The 25,155-nt window shown below is 35.4% G+C and overlaps 1 protein-coding gene across 2 annotated transcripts in view; it reads right to left on the bottom strand.

Annotated features, from left to right (window-relative positions):
* TAF4B (TATA-box binding protein associated factor 4b) overlaps nucleotides 1-25,155 on the bottom strand; it is a 197,223-nt gene that overhangs the window by 111,600 nt on the left and 60,468 nt on the right. For both annotated transcript variants that reach the window (XM_037805602.1, XM_037805603.1), the window contains exons 10-13: nucleotides 20,272-20,441; nucleotides 15,691-15,821; nucleotides 8,323-8,448; nucleotides 2,506-2,562 (exon numbers count right to left, since the gene is read on the bottom strand). In XM_037805602.1, coding sequence (XP_037661530.1) covers nucleotides 2,506-2,562; nucleotides 8,323-8,448; nucleotides 15,691-15,821; nucleotides 20,272-20,441 — 484 coding nt within the window. The remainder of the gene's footprint in view (nucleotides 1-2,505; nucleotides 2,563-8,322; nucleotides 8,449-15,690; nucleotides 15,822-20,271; nucleotides 20,442-25,155) is intronic.

Below are 25,155 nucleotides of genomic sequence, written 5' to 3' on the forward strand. Positions count from 1 at the left end.
TTTGGAGTTCTGCAATCATATCATGCTGTGATTAATCTATTTCCTTTGACCAACTTGGTAGGTAGTTCCCTAGAAAGCAAAAGCAATGCAGTTCTAAATCAAGCAACTGTACGTAATCACTGCTAATTTTCACAATTGAACAAAAAAAAACTTCCCAGACAACCAAATATCAAAAAAATCACAAACCAAACATTATAGTTTATGCTAGTGTGATACTCAATATTGCATCCCAAATGGTAACTTTCAAAAAAATTACCATACAGAGGACAATTCAAGTCTATATTAAAATAGGACCAATGATTTTGCAACCAAACAAAACATAACATATCTGGGTATTTGATTCTGAATTAGAGCCTCTTAGAATATTAAAGCAGGGGAAACGGGGATGACAAAAAATGAACAATATTTTACTTTCATCTAACATATGCAACTAATACAGAGTGGCTCTGTGGAGCAAGCCACTTGACCTTGAAGTTCAAACTTCCTGATTCCTTAACATTTGTTACATATATTGTGACCCTTATTTCCTTTTGAATTTCTTCATTCTCCCTCTCTTGATCAAAGAGGATAAAGGATAGGAAACAACTAAAAAACTTCAAAATATTTTGGCAAGAAATTGTATTTTATTATTTAAATCTTGCTTGGAAAAAGAAATAAGTGGAGGTACAAAGGGAGAGAAAAACCACATCCGTACCACCTGTTCTCAGTAAGAAAGGCATTTTCACACATTTACTCTTACAATCTTTTCTGAAAAATGCTGTCCACCTACTCATCCTCCAGGGAATAATTAAACACAATATTAAAAAACAAAAACAAATAAAACCATCTTCTACAAACCTGAAAGAAAAACTAATCTAAGATCCAGATGATTATGAAGGAGGATCAGACAGGGAAAGATCTTTAAGGATAAAGGAGTAAGCTTTCTGATATCTATTTTTCAAAAAGGGTTGCAAATAGAAAAAAGTGAGATAAGCATCTAATCAGTCTTTATTTAAAACAAAGAGGGATACCCAGAATTCAGGGCAACAATAGGCTGCCTATTACTATAACCAATTTGTGCTTGCTTAAAGAGCATTATAGGCACCATTCTCATATTAATATTTTTAGATAAAGTCTCCACTGGAAAAAACGAGTATGAGAAATTTTTTGTTGTTAAAAAGTAAAACATTTGTTTTCATTCCTTTTCAATGTGCTCCTTTTCCAGTTCTCCTCATCCTAATCCAGAAACCCCTGCACCCAGAGTTCATGTATTTTCCTTCCCCATTTTAGTGAAAATAAACCATATTGATTATAAGAATCTTACTAGATTTCCACTTATTTTGCCTCAGTTCCTAAATTAATCCAAACAATAAGGGCCTTTAAAGCCTTCATAAATAACCTGCTGCTTCTGGCACCTGGCAGCCAAGTGCAGCAATGTTAAGCAACAACAAATTTCATAGTTCAAGAGGCACAGTTAAGGAAAAAGGTTGTCCAGGAAATCACACTTATTTAGCACAAAGATCCTTAAAAATTACATGAAATCAGTCAAGTAACTATAGAAACCAGTTTCTTCAGCTCCACATCACACATCTCACACCTCAATTGTCTTTATTATCATCTACTGTCAGATCCTTAATCAGAAATGTGAAGAGGCTTGATAATTTATTCAGCAGGGAAAAGAATCTGTAGGTCAAGTGAAAAATTTCACACACACCCATACACACACCACATTTTCAACCTTAGGTACTTTCATTTCATTCTGTTCCCAGCAGCTCTGGGGGGAACTCCAGTGAGATCCAATATTAAGGCTCAATTAAAATAAGCTCCAATTAGTGGAGCTTTTTTCTCTGGGGCTAGAAAAGTCAGGAAATGGATATTGGGAAATGTAAAAAGTCAGCTACTGAGAGAAGGCTGCAGACATAAATGAACTTATTTGTTGATTTCTACAGTTGCTATGCAGAGGCCTCTGGGAGTAAAAGCTTAACCAGTCTAAGCTATAAACTAAAACCCCTGCAGCTAAACATGAACTGTGTGAAACAAGGGCTCCATTCCAGAACAGAAAACTGCTGGGCCCAGAAAATTAAAAGCCAGAGGCGTTTTCCATTTAAAACTAAATCCCAGTACCGCCTCCCAGCCAAAGAATTATAAGCAGTATCAGATTTACAAAACGAACAATTACCCTGGAAAAATGTAGCCTATTGTACAGTCCCAGATGCTAAATCTCAAAAGTTTCTCTCTCCTTTTTTAATCCCACATTATATTCCTACCAAGTGAAGTGCACTGCGGTAGTTTACAAAGAGCCATTTCTAGACAGGCCTAAGCCTTGAAAATAAATTTTAGAAAGAGAGCACATAACTCATTGACCTCATTTGAAGTACTGCCCTTGCCGTTAGCAGTTCCTGTCCTTCCCGAAGGCTTCTGCAAATGGTATGCAACAACAAAATAAACCCTGACCTAATTGCCAGGAGAGAGCTGCCAACCTTCCCTCAAACACAAAGACAGTCATGGTTAACTTGAAAGTCCTACCTCTTTGGCTTTCTGCTTTAATCTCAGCTGTTCTGGATCTTCTTTATTGGAACGACTCTATCAAAGGAAAAGAAAATTTTAATAGAAATTACTAGCATCTAAACACCATAGCTGCTGTTAAATATTTAATAAATGACAATTTTCTCTTCTGATTGAAAATCTTAGCTCCAGGGGAAAATGCCTCAATCCAGTCTAGCTACCCTCCCTCCCTACCCCTCTCCACCCCCTTTCATCATCTGGGCCGGCTGCTGTGGCTCTAGCCTGGAGGAAACTTATACTGCAAATGATGCTAACAATGTCAGTCAGGTCCAGTTGAGGCATGATGTTGTTCTTATTGGAACACTAAAAAATAAAAACTGGGTGACACAGATGAAGGAAAAGAAAAGAAGGATAATTGTTCACTCAAATGGAATGAAAATAATCAACACTGGCTGATCTTCAGGTGAAGCCATTTTGAAAAAAAAACATGGTATTTCAAGGACTATTATAATCAACAAAGCTTGACTAACCTTGAGCTAAAGCTCTCTGTTTACACGTGTTACTTTAAAAAATCTTAGTAGGAAACCCATCCCAATGTTTTCAGTAGAGTATCGTATACATCTTTGAGTCCTACAAAGTACTTAATAGGATGCTGTGCACAAGTAAAAATTCAATAAATGTTTATTGAATACCACTTTCCACACTGATCCAGTTTACCATTCCAGAAAATGAATAGTCTTACAGGAATCATATAAGAAGAGAGCTACCTCCTAGATGTAATGCTGTGATGGAAAAAAGGTGGAACTCTATTTCTATTTTTGACACCATGAACATTTCTCCACTGAAAAAAAATATGCTTGAGATAGGTGGACCCTTTTTCTCATCCAAAGTTATCTAACTCCTTAAATCTGAATATTTATTCTATAAAATGTAACATTAGTTTAAGCTAAAAATGGCTAAAAAAACAAATCTAAAAGTATTTTCTTACTTACTAAGTTCACCTGATATATTACTGATTTCTCAGTATGTCTGTTCAAGGAAAACACAAGAAATAAACTGTTTAGATTGACAAGGGGCTTCTAATTTTAAACATGTTAATTAAATACTCCACATTTTAGTTTCCAATCTACTAAAATAACTTTATTTCAGCCCAAAGACAAACTCCTCCATTATTCCACCTATATTAGCAGAAAATATGTTTCTATTTATATATAAATATGTATCTGTGTCTACATTTGTATTTTTGTGTGAGTGTATAATTTATTGCCCCAGTATAAAATGGGCACATTTGGGTATCAAATCTTTGTCAACAAATGTTTACTGATCATCCATAGTACGGATTCTTTTCTGTGTGCCAATGTCCTGAGGCCTTGGAGAAATAGAGATGAACTAACCAGACAAAGCCCCTCCTCTCAAGGAACTTAATTTAAGGAGAGAAAAATAATAAAAGTTTATTATATAAAAATTAAACACATTTCTGATATGTAAAACATTTATGGGAGAAAAATAAAAAACAAATAATTGCTGATATTGATACGTGCTTAAAGAAAATAAAATAGGATAACATAAGAGAAAGAACAGAGAGGAGTGGGGGAGGGGTACTACTTGAGCTAGGATGATAGGGAAGGCATCTCTGAGCAGGGACATTTGAGTAGAGATCTGAATGACAAGAAGGAGGCAGCCATGCAAAGTTCTGGATGAAAGATGTTCTAAGAATAAGGCACATCAATTGTCATTAATATAGGAAAAAGTCTGGCATTCTTGAGGCAGGAAAGAACACCAATGTGTTTGGAGCATAGTGAAGGGTTGAAGGAAATAAGGTTGGCGATCATGTGTTGCCTTATAGGCCACAGGAGTTGGGGTTTTATTCTAGTTATAAGAACAAGCCATTAGAGGGTCTGGAGCAGAGTGACACTGATGCAATACTTCTGAAAGATTACTCTGGTTCTTACGCCGAGGATGCACTGTAGGGATTCAAGATTAGATGCATGCAACAAGTAGGAGACTTTATAAAACAATATTGTGAATAAGAAACTGGGAAATAGATGAGGGTGACTTAGCCTAGAGTCACAGCAGAGAAAATGATGAAATCACTTGGATTTGAAATATAGTTTAGACATAGACTCAACCAGATTTATTGATAGACTGGTTATAGGGAATGGGATTCTGGCTTAAGCAAACTCAAAAGTATGGTAATTCTAACTTTCTGGGATGGTAAAGACCTAAGGAAGAGTAGATTTAGAAGAACAGAATTCAATGCTCAGTTTTAGACACCTAATTAGAAGGCCAGTATCCTAAAAGGTGGAATACAATCTTGGCTCACGCAAGGAAAAGAAAGGTCAGTATGACTGGAGCAACGTAAAGAAAGGAGATGAGCTGAGGGATGGCGACAGGTGCCAGATCACGTAAGGTCTTTTAAAATGTGGTAAGGAGCTTGGATCTTAAATACAATGGAAAGCCACTGAAGGATTTTCAGCAATGGAGACAAATATGATTTGATATGAAAACATTATTCTGATTATGGTATGAAGAATGGACTGTAGAAGGAAATGATCAGTTATAATAGCCCGGGGGAAAGACAACTTACCCCAGAGTGGTAATGGTGATGGAAAGAAGATAGATATATTTCGGAAGAGACTAGGAAATGAACTGAGTGTAGGGAAAGAAGAGTAAAAGATGACTCAGGTTTTTTGGCTTGAACATCTGGGTGAATGATCTTTTGCTTAAAGAAACCCATAAGAGTAAAAGGTATTTTGAAAGGAGAGGAGTATTAGGAGTCCTTTGGGCATAATGAATTTGAGATGCTTATTGGCTAACCAAGTAGGCAATTAGCTATGTGTCCAGAGATCCAGAATGTGGGTTGAGTTGGAAATATAAATTTAAGAGGAAATGCAGACAGAGAAGGCAGACTAGGTCTGAAACCCGGGACACTCTAACATTTACAAGTATGGTAAAAAGGGAAAAAGCAAGAGAAACTGAGAACAAGATAGTATATTATATCCAATAATAATTAAACCAGTATTTAACAGTATGTGACCTTTTTTACCAAAAGGTAATCGGAAATAAAATACTAACAAACCACCTTATTGTGATCGCCGTGTGTTTGCTTATAATACTTGAAATCTCAAGGAAGAGCATCTTTCTATTTCATGTTCTCTCTTCCCAGTGCAGAGGAGGGGTGAGCATGGAGGCTGAGAACCTGAGACAGCAGGAAGCTGTACAGAGACAAGGCCGGGGTCAGAAAACCATGGAACATGCTGCTGACCCAGAGGCCAAGGATGTGGCACCCCACATCCTTATGGAGAGTTGAGGCACATAGAGATGTAGGCTAGTGATGAAGAATGCAGAGTGATAAAGGGTTGGAGAGCTTCACCAAGTCATGGGCCAGTGGGAATGGTGGCCAATTACATAGGCAATAAAACAGGGGTAGGGAGGTGGATAATAGTAGTGACAGAGGAATCAGCTGGCATGGTTAATTCGAAGATTGGTTATACTGATCAAATAAATAAATTGAGGACTTAAGTAAATATACCGTGGATAATGGGAGCCAAATTTCTGAGTATTAGAGAAAGTACTTACAAACATGGAAGGGTTAAGGCTAGAAAGAACCCTGAGGTGCTGGATTGAAATTGGAGGTGTCAGTATGAATTCAAGGTGTTATAATACATATCCACAGAAATTATTACAGATGTATGTTTGTGCGTAATATACATATGTGTATACACACACATATGTATATTTCCTAGACCTGACCATTCATGGAGTCTATATGCAATGATACTCCAGTGGCAATGAATATCTTATATGCTCTGATCTTGGTTTCCGAACACCATCTTCAACTAAAAAGAACCAGGGTTCCTTACAGAAAAAGCTGATTCTCATAGCTGAGGCAGAAAAAGTAAAAGCTGACCTTGGAATATCTTGTGTCAGTAAATAAGGATATGCTCACTGAGTGATGAAGACATGTTTAAAAGAAAAAAAGTGCCAGTGGTAAGGGTCTACCATTCAGGAGCACTTTGAACATCAAAATAAATAATTATAATAATGGATTACAACTCATTGATTCGAATAGAAATCCATGAGCCCATACTGATATGAATGAATGAATAAATTAAGGAATGCATGAAAAAGGGAGAAAAGAAGGCTTTTCTATATAGTAGACTGCTATTAAAGGTAGAAGAGATGATGGAAATAAAGAAGCACCACTTGGCAACTATTCTAGAGGTGGCAGATTCAGGCAGAAGTCATCAATGGATACTAAGGTTCACACATAAACGTCTGATGAGGAAGGAACATTGACATAATCTTGGAATACTTTCCTACAAAAACTAATTGATTACAAAGAAGAAAATGACAAATTTAATTTGGAGCGAACTGGCAGGCATCAATATGTCCGGGTGATCACCTTCCATTTGTATTTTAAGTCTTCTGATCTGATATACTGAGAAGAATACAGCATAATTTCTGTGTATTCCTGTCATGAACACATGACAAAAATCTAATCATGAGAAATATCAGATGAACCCAGGTTGAGGGTCACCATACTGAATGTACGCCTACACTCCTGACATGAAGTACAGAGAAAGAATGAGAAACTCTGACTGAAATAGTCTGAAAAAAGGTGATAACTAAATGACATATTTTTGAATAGGAAAATGGACCAAAAAGGAAAAAGAGCCCTATTTGAGACAGCTGGCAAAAATGTGAATGGCATCTGCGGATTAGTTGGCAGTGTTACAGTGTTGACTTCCTAATTCAGAGGCTTAAATAGGAGAATATCCTTGTTTTTGCAAATATATAATAGAATGGTTAGGAGTGGCTGGATATCATGTGTGAAGCTTATTTTCAAAACATTCAGAAAAATTCTGTTTAGTGGCAAGGTTGCACAACTTTGTGAATATACTAAAAACCTCTGAATTGGAAAAATGAAAGAAAAAGATTAATGATAATGGGTGTGTGTGTGCATGTATATGAGTGAGTGAAAGAGAGAGAGTGAGTGGCGATGGAGCCAAAGCAGCAAAATGTAAAAAATGGGGGAATGTGGGAAAATGGGATGAGCATTCTTGGTACATTTCTGGCAATTCTTCTGCAAGTTTGAAATTATTTCAAAACAAATATAGTTAAAAAATAAAACAATTGGGATATGATTAGGAACAAATTCTCCAAAAGCAGAGGCTACCAAGAACATTAGAAATTAAAACTATGGGTGTTTAAAACAAAAAAATTAGACTCTAACGCCAGGCTTTTAAGATTTATACCAATAACCCCAGGTTCGAGAAGAAATATAGAGCTAGAAAATACAAAGTGTAGTGGAATTAGCTTTCACCCCATCTGGCATTAACAGTCCAGTAAAATATTTAAACAAGGGAAAAAGGAAATCAACAAATAGTAGTGTCACTTAACTCCGTTTTACTCTCTCTTTCTAACCCATTTCTGTCCATCCTATATTTTGTTCCTTATAATCTGAATTATTCCTAATTTTACCTATAACCCTCCTGTCCACTTTCCAGATTTTCCTCTCTCAGCTTCAACTTGGCACATGACAAACAAAATCCCTAAAAAGAGTCTGAAATTTTCACAAAACATTTTTACCTGGGGGTTGGTAGGAATGATGCCAGACACACAGGAAACAGAGTGAGGAAACAAAAGATATGTCTCATTAAACTAAATTAACTGAAAGCCACTGAACCACACTTTCCTGGCTGTAATAACTTCATTTTAAGAAATCCTCTAGGGAAATCTGAAGTCCTAATAAAACCAAGAAGACCAACTGACAATAAAGCCAATTCTGACCTCATTGCCAAGTCATGTTCGTTCATAAATCACATAGGCCCTTACCTTGGCGGCTTTAAGTAACATTTCTCTTTCTTCTAAATCCTTTCTCTGCTTCTCCAATTGATCCAGCTTTTCAAGAAATTTGAGTTGTGACCTGGTATCACTAGACAGGATGTAATTTTCATTTGCCTGGAAAAAAAGAGAAAGTCTTATGATGATACTGAATAACAAATTCTACATTAGGTATTGTTATCAATCAGTTAAAGACAATAAGACCAACATACATAGGGAGCTAAATTCTCAGGAGGTAAATATTTTGTTTCAGTTAAATAAGCTTCACCTAAAAAAATAAAAGTTTTTCACTAAAATTTGAGAGGTGACTCAGAACTTGAAAGAGTTTTCCTAAGTCTCATGCAGAAGGGAGAAAAAAAAAATTAAGCCAAGCAGATCTCAAAAATAAGAAGCAACAGAGTGTACTATCTACCTATAATCTAAATCTTCTTATTTAAGTTATTGTCCATCTCAGCAGACTTTAATATGAATAATTAAATCTTAGGCCTGTGAAAGACAAGAAGTAAGAAACAATCACCTCACTGAAAAAAATATACCAAGGATGGAAGTTATCACCCTGATTTCCATTGATGGGTAGGTCTAACCTATACATGAAGTTGACTGACACAACTTCAGTCAAAATGTAACGTAAAATAATATATCAAGTGTTACAATCCTGAGACCTTACTTTTTGTAATGCAATTTTATTGAGATATACTCATATACCATATAATCCATCCAAAGTATACAATCAATGGTTCACAGAATTATAGTATAATTGTGCATTCATCAACACAATCAATTTTCAAACATTTTCATTACTCCAAATTAAGAAAAAAATATATAAAAAATAAAAAATAAATAAAAAAGAACACCCAAATCATCCCATACCCCTTATCTCCCCCCATTATATACATTTTTTTGGTCATTATTTTATTACTCATTTGCCCATACACTGGCTAAAGAGAGTGTCAGCCACCAGGTTTTCACTCTCACACGGTCACACTATAAAAAGCTATATACAATTCTCATCAAGAATAAAATCTTCTGGATTATCATTCAACAGATTCAGGTATTTCCTTCTAGTATTCTAATACACTAGAAACTAAAAAGGAATATCTATATAATGCATAAGAATAACCTCCAGATTGACTTCTCAACTCTATTTGAAACCTCTCAGTCACTGAAGCTTTATTTTGTTTCATTTCTTTTCCCCCTTTTGGTCAAGACAGCATTCTGAGACCTTATTTTGATAACTCCCTTAAGCTGTAAATTTTGGCAGAAACATTGAAGAAAATAAGTACATCATTTATAAACAAGAGCCATAACAGAAAAATATAATTATTTGTCTTAATTGTATAAGATAAAATTCAAATTGTTCCATTTATTCCTGTATTTTAGAGTATAGAAACAGTGCTTTCCAATCTAAATATTTTCTGATTTTCTTCATCTGACATGACCACTTCGCTCTCTCTTCTCTCTAATACACAAATGATGTGCGTATGTTTGGGGGTAGTCGGGGAGGGAATCTTCACAATCAATCAATATTTAAGACTTCCTGCTATCTACTCATCTTAATAATTCAGGCACCAGAGATATAGGAGGGTGATTATATAGTAGAGAAATGGAACATTTTTAAACACTTAGTACACAACAGTTACCGTGTGGCTCAGATATCCTGGGTACAGCATAACTCCCATCTTTATTTTATCCGACGATTACAGATGATTCAATTAACTGGGACTGAGAGATTTCATATGCCCAAGATTCTTTTTAAATTAAATTTTTACTGTTGGCATTTAACTAGATCAAAAGAGCATTATATAGTTTAAGGGACAAGGATGTATTAGTGCTACTTATTTTACGCCATGTTTAATACAAAGATGAATTCCCAAATGCATTTAAAGTTGAATATAGAATAAATTATAGGCCAAACAGAGGTGTATAAACATAATAACCAGTATTACTTAAATACTGCATCTTTACCATTTTTTGTGTTCAGACACTCGAGATAGTTTACTGAGAGGATTTGATTTTAAAACACTAAATTAAATAGGGGCATAAACTTACCAAATTTTAACCCAATCTTATTCCCATACTAAGATTACTTCTCTTTCTCCAGCCTGGGTACAACTGCCTGTGACATAATGCATCCTTCCTTTACTCTTCCAGGTACTACTAAACAAATGAGTGGCTACGCTATCCCTACCAAGGTCCTACCTTATTTTAAAAACAGTAACCCCAATCTTATCACCTTCTTTCCTAACTACCCAGCTGCCCTAACTGAAGTCTACATGTACCAACAGAGTAAAGATTTAGAATATTAGAGCCACTACATATTAAATGTTTCAGCAAGAAAATATAAGAACCCAGACCAAATGATATCAGCACTCATAAAATGAATCCTATCTAAAGAAAACATGATGGCACCACTGAACTGGAAAAACCTGAAACTTCTTCATGGCCACAGCATGCAGAGGATAATAATATATCTTTAGTGGGAAAACACCTGGCAGCAAGGTCAAAAGCTTTGGAACACATGTCACTTGCTACTTCTCTCCTTACCACTCAGATTAGAGATTCTGATTAATGAGAGAATGAGAGACTTATATCTACCCAGCTGAAAGATCATCAAAAGTAGATGGATGTCTAGAGTGGAAAGAGATGGAGGGATTTTGCTTTCATTTTATTTATTTATTTATTCAGGTTTTTATTTTTATTAGAGCTGCTTTAAGTTTAAGGGATTTTGCTTTTAACAATAGTGGCTCACTTTTATGAAATTCATGGAGTAGAACTCCCCTCACTGCACTATAAAAAAGAAAATTCAATCAGGGATGAACTGAAATACAAGGGAAGGGCTAAATCTGTGGCACAAAGATTATTACAAAGTCTACAGGATAAGTGTAGTTTTGAACTAAATAAAAATATAATAAATGTTCTTTCTGCTTAAGGAGGATGACGTGCAAATTAAAACAGTGGCATTTATTAAGGAGTAAGTGTGGGAAATGATGGGCAGGGGAAAATCAATCGGGACATACAGTGAGCAAAGCAGAAGTCTAAGGAGGCACTAGCCTTAAGCTAAGTTATTGAGGTCTTCCAGGGGGGTAGATACGCATTTTTCATAAAGCAACTAAATCCATGGAACATATGCTATTGATCCATAACAAAAGAATACCATCTGAATGTTGAAAACAACAGAGCTTTAATGACACTCACACTAAACATTACTTGGAAAAATTCTATTCCATATTTAATTGTATATGTTAAATTCGTATAAAAACCGCTTACTGTAAATGAAGGTGTACTCATATATCTCTGAAACAACAGTGTAATTAAGATGGGAGATTCCAGATTTGAAAAATTATAAGGCTCTTTAAAAGTTACATTAAAAAGCTGAAAAGACGACTTTAATTCCCCCCACCAAAAATGTTAACACAGAAAAAAAAGTTCAGAGTTAATGAATTTCTGCAAACAAGGATTTCAATTAGCTTCTGCTAGTACTTAATCTAAAACTAACAAAAACAAATATATATGATGGGAAAATAGTCTTCTGTGGCTGAAGAAATACTGATATTGCATGGATGAGGCAGCTCTAAGGGCCATCTCCTCACAGAAACTGAAAGATTAAGCAGAAATTGTCAGAAGCATGTTTGTCAGAACTCTGGAAACAGTCAAAGGTTTGCAGCAACCAAGTGAATGCTGAATCAAAGAAAAAGCCAACTTAAAGATGGAAACTCTAAAAAAATCTCTGCCAGGTCATACACTGACTGATTCCTAAGAAATAGAATAGACTTCAATAACCACACAACAAGGAATAAAGTCTTTGAAAAAAGTAGTTTGGAAAAGTCAGAAATAAACAGACATCCACAGCCCTCAACAAGCAACAACAGTAAACCCTGGGGAAGGAAGAGATTCTGAATTCCAAAGTTAGCACATTATAATATTCAAAATTCCCAATTATCAACAAAAAAATTACAAGACATACAAAGAAACAGGAATAGATGGCCCATTAATAGGAACAAAAATTAACTGATAGAAATCATCCTTGAGGAAGCTCAGACACAGAACTTATTAGACAAAGACTTTACATCAAGTATGCTCAAAGAGCTAAAGGTAACCCTGGATGAGGAACTAATGTAAACCAGGGAAATGATATAGGAACAAAATGAGAATATTGATAAAGTGATAGAAATTATAAAGAGGAACCAAATAAAAATCCCGGAGCTGAAAGGTAGTATAATGGAAATGAAAAATTCGCTTGATAGATTCAGGAGAAGATTTGAGCAGACAGAAGAAAGAATCAGTGATCTTGAAGAGAGGCCAACTGAAATTGTTCACCTGAATAACAGAAAGAAAAAAGAATGAAGAAAAGTGAACAGAGTTTAAGGGATCTGTGCGACACCATCAATCACACCAACATACATATCATGGGAGTCCCAGAAGGTAGAGAGAGACAGAAAGAATGACCAAAATGCCCCAAATTTGATGAAAAACATGAATCTAACACCCAAGAGGGTCAACAAACCCCAAGTAGGATATACTCAGGGAGATCCACACTGAGACAAATTATAATCGTACTGTCAAAAGCCACAGAAAGACAGAATATTGAAAGAAGCAAGAGAGAAGGGACTCCTCATGTACAAGGAATCTTCAATAAGGCTACTAGCCAATTTCTCATAAACAAACAAACAAATATGGTGGCCAATATTTAAAAGGCTGACAGAAGGAAAAACTGTCAGCCAAGATTCCATATCCAGCAAAACTATCTTTGAAAATTAAGGAGGAAATAAGATGTTCCCAGAAGAACAAGAGCTGAGGGAGTTTGTTACTGGCAGAACTACCTGACAAGAAGTGCTAAAGGGAATCCAGCAGCCTGAAAACAAAGGATATTAGACAGTAATTCAAAGCTACAAAGAAATACAGATCACCAACAGAAGTAACTATACAGGAAAATATAAAAGCTGCTATTATTATATTGTTTGAGTTATTTCCTCTTTTTATTTCCTAAATAATTGAAAATCAAATGCATAAAACAATGAGCTCAAAATGTTTAAAGATGTAATTTGTGACAATTTAAGGGGGGATGGAGCTGTATAGGAACAGAGATTTGTATGCTAGTGAAGCTAAGTTGGTATAAAGTCAAACTAAATCGTTAAAAATTTAGAATGCTAATTGCAATCTCCATGGTAATCCCTAAGGAAATATCTAAAAAATATACGCAAAAGGAAATGAGAAGGGACTCAGAATAGTATACTACAAAAAAAATCACTTAAACACAAAAGAAGGCAGTAATGGAGGAAATGAAGAACTAAAAAGGTATAAGACATACAGAAAATAAATAGCAAATAGGCTGAAGGTGAAAGGATGGAAAACAATATTCCATGAAAATAAAACTAAAAGAAACCTGGAGTAACTAAACTTACATCAGGAAAGATAAACTTTAAGTCAAAAACTGTAACAAGAGACAAACAAGGACATTATATATTGATAATGGGGTCAATTCATCAAGACAATATAAAATTACAAACATATATGCACCAAACAAGAGAGTCCCACAATATGTGAAGCAAACACTGACAGAACTGAAGGGAGAAATAAACAGCTCTACGATAAGAGCTGGAGATGTCACTACCCCACTTTCAATAATAGATGGAACATGTAAACAGAAGACAATAAGGAAACAGAGGAACAACATTATAAACCAAGTAGACCTAACAGACATATATAAATGCTTCACTCAAAAATAGCAGAATCCCCATTCTTATCAAGAATACATGGAACATTCTCTAGGATGGACCACATGTGAGGCCATAAAGTTCTCAAAAAATTTAAAAAGACTGAAAGCATCCCAAGTATCTTCTCAGACCACAATGCAATCAAGTTACAAATCAACAAGGTAAGGAAAACTGGAAAATTCACAAATCTGTGAAAATTAAAACACACACTTAAACAACCAATGGGTTTTAAGGGAAATTAGAAAATACTTAGATATATACAAAAATGGAAACACAACATACCAAAACTTATGGAATGCAGTGAGAACAATGCTCACAAGGAAATTTATACCTGTAAATGCCTACATTAAAAAAGAAGGATCTCAAGATAATAACCTAACTTTATACCTCAAGGAACTAGGAAAATAAGAGCTAACAAAACCCAAATCCAGAAAAAGGAAGGAAAAATAAAGATTAGAGATGAGATAAACAAAATAGAGAATAGAAAAACAATATATAAAATTAATGAAAACCAAAATTGTTCTATGAAAAGATCAACAAAATTGCCAAACCTTTAGCTAGAGTGACAAAGAAAAAAAGATAAGACTTAAAACACCAAAATCAGACATGAAAGAAGGGACATTACTACTGACCTTACAGAAATAAAAAGAATTATAAGAGAGAAATATGAACAACTGTATGTCAACAAATTATCTAGATGAAAAGAAAAAATTCATAGAAATACACAAAAAGAAATACTGATTTTTCCCCAGAGTTTTTCTCTGTTGATAGTATATTTTTAAGTCAGTTCAGCAAATTCTCACAAAGATTTATACAGGTGAGGATCTTAGTAATTAAATAGTTCTTCTGATGTTCTAAATGACGTAGAAAGGAGAGAAAATAGAGTGATTCCTTCAGGGAACTTATCAGTGGTGTGGAAGCTGACCATTCCCTGGATTCCTTTTAACCTATAACTAAGACACTACGAAAAGGACCATTCGTGTAAACCAAAACCTAAGAAAGTTACCCACAAACCATCTTAACCAAAACCTAGCTGTCAACATTGCTTAACATAGGAGAAAAAGGTTATCATCTTTTGCCCTCATCACCCAATCAATTTGCCTTCCTACAAAACTGTAACTGAAATACACTAAGTGCCTTCACCTTGATAATGGCAAGTCATTTGGTTCACATCACTAGGGATAAGACAGGCTATTCTTGCATGTATTTCATGTTTTATGTAAGCAGCCAATAGCAACGAGTGGTAACAGTATTAACTCTCAATGCAATAATCTAATTTATTAATAGGAACAGGAATGGTAGAGTACAGACCACCTAACACAAATCACAAGTAATATATTCCATTCTAACATATCCTTCCCATTCAAAAGCATAAGGAGGAGAATCCTGAGAAAGAACAAATGCGTATTTCAATCTACACTTGTAAGGAAGCTTTGGATACCATCTTAAACTCTATTTTAATTTTGTCATGTGAGCAAATCTAAATATGGGAAATTAGGGATGAGACTCTGATTTTTGAAGACTACGAAATATAAGTCTCAGTCATTTCCTTTGAAAATATATTTAGAATATGTACCCATGCCAAAAAACAACAACAACAACAAAAAACTACCTTTAACACTACTTTTTTAATGATTTCCTTTACCTTGTAAGTTGTTATTCGATGTTGAGCAATTGCAGTCAGTTTTTCTAGAAGGCCTCGTAATCGCTCCTGTGTTGCATGGGAGATCAAGTTCACAGCATCAGAGTTAAATTCCGTAATGTCATGTTTTTTACCTGTGGAAGTAGAGAAAATCCATTACATGTTTTAATAGTGGCTGATAATTGAAATAATTAGCACAGCAGGTATTCTGTTCCCCTGGAAGTCATACCCATTATGAATAAAGGTTTAGAGATTATGATTTTCCTGGTAAAGTCACAACTTCAAAGATCTTAGACACTGTATTAATATAACCTAGCCTGAAGCCTCAGAAAATATAGACATTGTTTCACTTAGCCTCTAGAATCATTCTCCTTGCAAGGTCATTTATAGGACAAAGTTAATAAGGACACAAATCAAGTCTAGTGTTCAGGGAAGAAAATGGTAACAGCAGAAATTAGTGCCATATTCTGTTAATTTTAGTAATTAAAAAAAAAAAAAACAGAAAATTACATTTTGCCCTGTTTGACACCGATAACAATTTATGACATTTATTTCAATGAATACAGATTATGAGTCTCTGTTAATGCTGTGTTTCCAAGATATTCTTATAATCCATTACCAATCATGTTTACTTCGCATTAACTCATGATTTGATAAACTGAACTGGGAATCAATTTACAAGTTGAAATGGGTTCAAAGCTCATCATTTCATCCATCCATATGAGTAATTTCTCTTTCATTGTATCTCCTTTCTATAAACAAAGCAACTTCCTTTCTTACTTTATGCTAACTAGGAAGAAAGTTTCAGGAAAACAAATTGGACCACATACCAGAAGCTCATTTATAAGTCAACCTGATTAGTATTTAAATAGTATTTCTGGGACCTAGTGAAACTACCTGTATCAACAGAGACCTAAATCTAAAGATACAGGTAATTAGGTCGTCTAATTTAAATGAGCTTTTAATGATGCTATTGTGTTTATTTTTAATATAGGCATACACACAGAAATCTTTATTAATGGTATTGCTTCATTTTCCATTCTGATTTATCTAAAACATACCCTTGTATTCTCATCAAAGGGTGAAATACTATAGCAAAAATATTAAAATTTAAAGGTCAATAATTCTTAAATATAGGATATGATATTATTACAAAATAAATTTTAAACTTTAATTCAAAATGTAGTCTGCAGTGAACCAGATAGGAAAAAGATGATGTAAAATTATCCAGCTTCTCCCTAAGTCAAGCCTTCAAAGTATAGTTAGCTCCTAACTCTGAAGGAAAACTGAACTCATCTCCAACTTCATATTTGAGCAGGAAAAAAAAAGCATCACAAAGTTAAACTTACTTTACTAAACCCTCAGAATAAACGAATTAGAGGGGGTCTTCTAAAGAAGGGACAGGACAATCTCAAAACAATCTAATGACTAAAGAACTTAACATAGAGAAGGGGATGACATGCTATTTTATACTTAAATGAAAGAACATGGGCATTTAAAAATACTTAGTTTTTTGGGGGGAAACCTTTGAAAATAATATCATACATGTTTATAAAACAGGTTATTCATTCTATGGGAAAAAAATCTGTATTTCTAAAATATTAGAAATAAACAAGTGCTGAGATCTGCAAACAACTTCAGGGCTTAGAAAACACTCAGATGTTCAATTTCTTCACTAAAATGGTAATAAAACACAGTTTACAGTTACTAAGTTCAATACTGTAAAAGAAACACAAACACTTTTAAATAAAATACTCTAAAATTTAAAGTCAACTTAACTGAGTCAGGGGATCTAGTTGGTGTTTGTTTGCAAGCTTATGTGATTCGAATGAATGCCTACACAATTTAATTTAGGAAGAACACTGACATGTTTAAACTTCTAACACAATTTAATTTAGGAAGAACACTGACATGTTTAAACTTCTAACATTATTTAAGAAGAAAAATATTTTTTTTGAAAAAAATTCTTTGGGTAAATTAATAATTTCTGTTCTTAGGAATGACCTTGCTTTAACCTATTCTGTAAAAATGAAATTTAATATAAATAGTAAACAGACCTAGAAATACATAAACTCCATTTATCACATTCATTCTAGGGTTTTGTGTGTGTGTGTGTGTGTGTTTGTTGTTGTTGTTTAAACTTAAAGACTTCAGAAGTAAGAATTAGTGCAGCTTTCCATCATATTAAATAACAGGTTCGTGCTTCATCATTAAGAAATAAATATATATATGGTTGCCTTCAGAATTCTCCAAAGTCAGAGGTTGGTAAACTTGTCAATGGGCCATTTCTGGCCTGTTTCATGGAAAAAGTTTTATTGTAATATACTGTGATTCATTTGTTTACACAGTGTCTGTGGCTGCTTTTGCACTCTGACAACAAAGCTGAGTAGCTGGAACAGAACATATAGCCTGTGAAGTGGCAAAAATTATCTGGCCCTTTGCAGAAAAAGTTTGCTGATCCCTGCCTAAATGATGAAAAATGCTCTTTCAATGTTTCCCATCATACAATATTTAAATCAGGCTAGAAATAAAATTTGGAGGAGGTATGGGGGGGTGAGAATTGAGAAAACTAAGTATCTACTTCTATGGTACCAAAGCTATCGATAATCATGTATATATAAGTTAAAATAATAGTAAATATCCCAAGCCGTAACAGGGAGGAATAGTGCTTAGGCTTGCTCCAAAATTAAGGAACTGGCTCTTGTACAGTATAAAATACATAGCCAAAGGAAGAAGTGAGGAAGCAAGGGAGGGAGGGAGGGAGACAGGTGGGAAGAAAAAGGAAGGTAGATAGGGAGGGAGGGAGAAAAACAGTCAAAGAAAGAGAGAGAAAGACAGAGAAAGTGGAGAAGGGAGGGAGGGAAGGTAGACAAACAAAACACATATGAACAGAAAACAAATATTTTACAATCAGTTCTTCTGAATTACTGTCCTTTTGGACTACTTTCAAATGCTAGGTTTTTTGGTGATAAAAGATATGTGCCAATATCAGATTTTAAAAACTTGAAACTAGAGAAGGAAAAAAGGAATAATTTGCATAGCATGTAATAAGAGCTCAATGCTTACTTACTGACTCATTTTGAAGTAGACTGGAAATTTCAAATAATAAAACATATCATAGCCCTTAAATATACCATGGGTATTTCAAAAATCAGAAATCTTTGCATTTTTTATTAGCCTTCAAAATAAAACTTAAAGGTTCTTACTCAAGTATACTTAAAGCTTATTACTACTGCCTCCCCAGATTTGACATGGGTGAAAGTAGAAAGCTGGTCTTAAAAAAATACCATGTGTAGCAAGATGTGAGAATAACTAACAGCGCCGAATGGTGTGTGAATGAGGTGGAAAGGGGAAGCTCAGAGTCATATATGTCACCAGAAGGAAAGTTGGAGGTCAAAAGATGGGAATGTATAAAACTGAATCCTATGGTGGGCAATGTCCATGATCAACTGTACAAATACTAGAAATCACTTCCATGAACCAGAACAAATGTATGACAATACAATTAGAAGTTAATAATAGAGGGGCATATAGGGAAGAACTATATACCTATTACAAACTATATACTACAGTTAGTAGTATTTCAACATTTTTTCATAAACAGTAACAAATGTACTATATCAATACTACGAGTCAACAATTGAGGGAGGTTGGTTAGGGATAGGGGAGGATTAGAGTTTCCTTTTCTTTTTTTCTTTTCTCATCTTTCACTTTATTTCTTGTCTGGAGTAATGAAAAGTTCCTAAAAATTGAACAAAAATTAAGTTGTGATGGATGCACAGCTGTATGAGGGTACCCAGGGGCAAGTGATTGTACACTTTGGATCTCTGGATAATTGTATGGTATCTGAACAATCTCAATAAAAATGAAAAAAATTAATTAATTAATTAATTAATTAAAAAAATACCATGTGAAGACACAAAGCGATAACTCACAAGCAAAAATATCTCTCCAATCTGTTTCTTTTTTTTCAGTTAGTCTGTGGATACTGTAGTCTTTCATCTTACTGCAAGTTTCAGACTGAAAACAACTACAAAAAAGCTGTTTAGTTCCAAAATACTATTGGTGTGCTCGCTTCCATTTTCTTACACACACTGCAGCCAAATAACTACTTTTGGATCTAGAGAAAACCATAATATTCTAATTTAGTTCTTTCAAGGCAAGGGTGGGTTTAAATTTTAGGGATGAGAGAAAGCAAAAAGGACCACAGTCTCATTGGATTTTAAATTTTATAAATATTTTATAAACACAAATGAAACAATAAGTATCCATCTGTACATGCATACATAAAAACCAACCAAGGGAGGGACTAGACAGGGAAAAAAACATAATATGCCAAATGTATATATTAAAAAATTAAAAATATGAATAAATTATTACTTCCATTAACTTTCTAAAGTAGAAACTATAGGTTATTCAAATTATGTTAATAATTTCTAAAATCAAATACTTTGTATAACATCCATGAAATCTCAATTATCTCTACAGCCTTAATTAAGTCTCTAAGTTAGAGGATAATCAATCTAGGCAGTCTCGTTTGATAACATTTTCCCTACAGTAGACGGTCTTCTCAGGTCAACTTACCAATGTCTAAAATTCTCTTTTGTAGAGCTCCAATGAAAAGAAATGGTTCATCTCTACATGAGTGAACAAGGGTGCCAACCAACTCAGAGTGTGTTGCTAAGATGCAGGCATTTTCTTCATTGAGATTGACCCCTGCCATGGAAGTCACATCATTGATGTCATCTTCATCTCTAATAGAAAAATTAAAAAGTTACAGCTTTTTTGGTTGTGGGTGTGTGTGACAGAGAAGAAAGAGGGAGGGAGGAAGGGAGGGAACCAGGGGAGGGGGGGAGAGAGAGAGGGAAAGGGGGGGGAAGGAAATGAGTGATTTCACAAAGTAAAAGAATTCAAGATCCCTCTTTATAACAATAATGATATCATTTTACTCATTCATCCAAACAAGAGGAGAATTGAAGAAAGGCTATTTTTCTCCCCATAAGCTTTTAAAATTAATTGCTGTTTCCAACCATTAGTACACATTTAATATTGGAAGGATGATTAAGAAGTATCTTTGTCTTCTAGTGTCCATCCCACCCTCTGTGTTTTGTGAATGAGATGCAACAGGAGGGATTTAGAAGTTACACTAAGTCATCCACAAATTCCCTGCAATGAAAGACAAAGAAATGAAAAGAGACATCTTTGTTTTTATCCAAGATGGTTACAAGTTGCTCAGAAATCCCCAGGTGTTTCACTGTTCCACTGACAGGCAGCAGAAATTGCGAGGTCGTGAAATATCCACACCCACATAAAAGCCATTGAGAAGAAGCTTTGTTGACCAGTTCATCTGAAATCAAATGATTAAAACTTGTTCCATTTTTCTGCTTTAGACTTTTGGTATGCTCCATCTTTACCAACAGAATTCGTTAAACCACATCTTCCAACAAATGGCTGTTAAGGGTCTACATATAAAATATAAAATTATATATATATACACACACAGACATATAAACTATAAAATATGTTCGGGCTCCTTGCTTTGCACCAGCAAAATTAGTTGTTTTTATCTAACAGAACTGCAAGATGGCTATGGCTCTAAGAATAATACATATCTTTGGGGACAGAGAAGAGAGTGAACAAAGAAGTACTGACATTTCCTCACAGCATCTTTAGCACCATATGTAAAAACAAATAATTATTGGTCATAACTCACACATTAATGCGTAACATAATTTACACAAACATGATTATATTAAAAAGATGCTGTTTCTCTTTATTGCATGGCCCAAATTGTATATCATGTAGTCTCATATCAATAAAATAAAATTATGAAACTCCCCGTGGTAAAGCATTTGTGCAGAAAAAAAGGAAAACAAATTATGATTATCAAGCTCTCAAAAAGGAAGGCATCTGGTATTCAACTTTAAAAAATAGTACATTCAACACACAGGGAAGTGCAGGAAGAAGAGACTGAGACACTGTGGTGAAAGACTGTAATTTCTTCCATGGCTCCTGGTGCCCATCTCTCACTCTCGAGGGAAGCAGTATCAGGTGGCCCAATCCCTGCCTGGCGGGCAGCTGCAGACTGGGATGGCCACTGAGTCTGCCACGACAAGCATAGAGGGGGACACAGCCTAACGCTGAGCCAGATATTGACTGGACAGTGAGAACACGGCATCTCCACAGTTTCAGACCCTCCAGTCTGATGCCAATGGGAACCACTGTTTCAACTGCTTCACAAGTGAAACAGGTGGTGGAAGAGCACCATCTATTTTGCAGACCAGAAAATAAAGGAAAAAGAGGGCTTTTTGGAGACTTTCCAGATCCCATACCAGTGCCCACTGGATCTGGTCTATGCCCCCTGCATGGATACTAAGCCCTGTTTTTGCTGTGAAATAATGATGATCCAACTGTCAAACAAGAGCCTTAATACAAACCCAAGCAACTAGGAAATCCTAGACAAGAGAGAGAAACCAACCTTCAGAATAAACCCATCAAGATAATCAGACACCAGTTATCAGCAAAAAATCACAGGGTATACTGAAACATAGGAAGATATGGCCCAGTAAAAGGAACAAATTAAAAAGTTGGAGGAGACAGAGAATTCAGAATTAATCAAAGATGTTAAAACAAATCTCATATACAAATCCAACGAGATAGCTAAAGACATAAAAGATATTAATAAGACACTGAGTGAACATAAAGAAGAACTTGAAAGAATAAATAAAAAAATCACAGCTCTTATGAAATAAGAGATGTTATAGATGAAATGAAAAAAAAAATTGAGACACAACAGAAGATTTGAAGAGGCAGAAGAAAGGTTCAATGAGCTAGAAGACAGACCAACTGAATTCAAACAGACAAAAGAACAAATGGAGGGGGAAAAAATGGAAAAATTCGAGTAGGAAATGATTCACAACACAAAGCCCACAAACATGTGCAGTATGTGTATTCCAGGAAGAAAAAAATAAAGGTAAAAGGTCCAGGAAGACTATTTGAAGAAATAATAGCTGGATATTTCCTAACCCTTATGAAAAACATAAATATGCAAATCTCAGAAGTCCAACATACTCCAAACAGAAAAAATCTGAAAAGACCCACACCGAGGCACATACTAATCAGATTATCAACTGCCAGAGGAAGAGGGAATTCTGCAAGCAGCAAAAGTGATTCAGCACATACAAGGGAAACCAAATAAGACTAAGTGCTGATTTCTCATCAAAAATCTTGGAGGCGAGAAGGCAATGGTACAATAACTTAAGATACCGAAAGAGAAAAAACTGCTAGCCAAGAACTTGCTATCCAGCAAAGATGTCCTTCAAAAATGAGGGAGAGTTTAAAATATTCACAGCTAAACAGAAGCTGAGAGAGTCTGTTAACAAGAGACCAACCCTACAAAATTATAAATGGGAGTACTGCAGGCTGAAAAGAGGAGAGAGGGGCTTGGAGGAGAGTATAGAAATGAAGATTATCAATAAGACAACTAAACGAATAAAAGGAGAGAAAAAAGCTCACACAAATAAAAGTCAAAGGATAAAATGGCTGAAGTAAGTATTGCTTTTATGATAACAACACTGAATGTTAATGGGTTAAACTCCCCAATCGAAAGACAAATTTGTAGAATGGATTAAAAATGTGATCCACTTAGACACTGTTTACAAGAGATTCATTCTAGACCCAAAGATACAAATAGGTTGAAAGTGAAAGGAAGAAAAAAGATAGTCCATGCAAGCAGTAACCAATAAAAGCTGGGGTAGTTATACTAACAGCAGGCTTTAAATGCAAAACTGTTATGAGACAAGAAGGATACTATATATTAATGAGGCAATTCACCAAGAAATAACAATCATAAATATCTATGCACCTAATGAAGGTGCCCCAAGTACATGACACAAACACTGGTAGAACTGAAGGCAATAAAAGATGTCTCTACAATAACAGTGGGAGACTTCAACACACCACTCTATTCAACAAACAGAACATTTAAACAGAGGATCAATATGAAAACAAAGAATCTAAAAGAATATGATAAATGAACTAGACCTAATAGACACTGTGCCAGCTTGGCTATATTATGTCTCCCAAGAAAAAGCCATGATCTTCTAATCCAATCTTGTGGGATATTTGATTAAGTTGTTTCCTTGGAAATGTGAACCGCCCAACTGTAGGTGATAACTCTGAATTATTTCCATGGAGGTGTGGCTCCATTCATTCAGCATGGGTCTTGATTAGTTTACTAAGAGCTCAAACAAACAGAAGGAACTCAGTGTTGCAGCTAAGACAGACATTTTGGAGACGGCCGTTGAAAGCAGACTTTTGCTGACGCTTTGGAGATCCAGCCCAGAGTCTGCCTCGAGAAGCTGACACAGAAACATTTTGAAGAACACACAGGAGCTGAGAGAAGAGCTGGAACATGACGCAGGAGACAGCCATGTGCCCTTCCAGCTAACAGAGGTTTTCTAGATGCTACTGGCCTTCCTTCAGTGAAGGTATACTGGTGCTGATACCTTAATTAGTACATTTTCACGGCCTTCAGACTAAGTCTGTAACCAAATAAACCCCCTTTATAAAGGCCAATCCATTTCTGGTATTTTGCATAACAGCAGCATTAGAAAACAGGAAAGATTTTGGTGCAAGAGAAGTGGGGTGCTGCTGAGTTTGCAAATACCAGACATGCTGGACCAGCTTTTCAAATGGATAAGGGGAAGATACTGGAAGAATTGTGAAGAACTTGACAGAAAAGACCTAGACTGCTCTGAAGAGACTGCTGGTAGAAATACAGACTCTAGAGATACTTCGGATGAGGCCTTGAGCAGAAATGATGAATGTGTTGTTGCACGCTGGAAGAAAGTCGACCTTTGTTTTAAAGTGGCGGAGAATTTGGCAAAATTTGAGTCCTGGTGTCAGATGGAAGGCAGCATTTGAAAGCGACAAGCTGGGATATTTTAGCTGAGAAGATTTCAACTAAATATTGAAAGTGCGGCCTAGCTTCTCCTTGCAGCTTATAGTACGACAGGACAAAGATAAGCTGAGAATTGAACTCTTGGGTACAAAGAAACCAGAAACTAACATATGGAAAATTCTGGGCTTACAAAAAGTGAGACCCCAGAAACTACAGCCCCACATGAGGATTTAACCAAACATGGAAACCTACCACCATTTCAGTACAAGCCAAGACTGGAGATGGAGTTATCCAGAAAGGATTTGTGGAAACTCCTATAGTATGATGGCTTTGACCCCTGTATGCTTCATGACAAGCCAATAAGATTTTTGAGAGATATGTATAGATGGAACCCTGCTGGCTTGGACTGGGGGAGATGGAGAAGGAACAAATTTAAGGAAAAATTTCTTACAAGACAGAAACATGGAAATTGAGGTCTAGAGTCAAGAAATCTCAGGCAAAGAGAGCAGAGCAACCCATGCACGTGGAAAGGGTGAGTCTGTCCCGGAGGCAGAGGGTGGGCCTTC

Source organism: Choloepus didactylus, chromosome 16 (genome assembly GCF_015220235.1).
Source record: "Choloepus didactylus isolate mChoDid1 chromosome 16, mChoDid1.pri, whole genome shotgun sequence".
Classification (NCBI taxonomy): domain Eukaryota; kingdom Metazoa; phylum Chordata; class Mammalia; order Pilosa; family Megalonychidae; genus Choloepus; species Choloepus didactylus.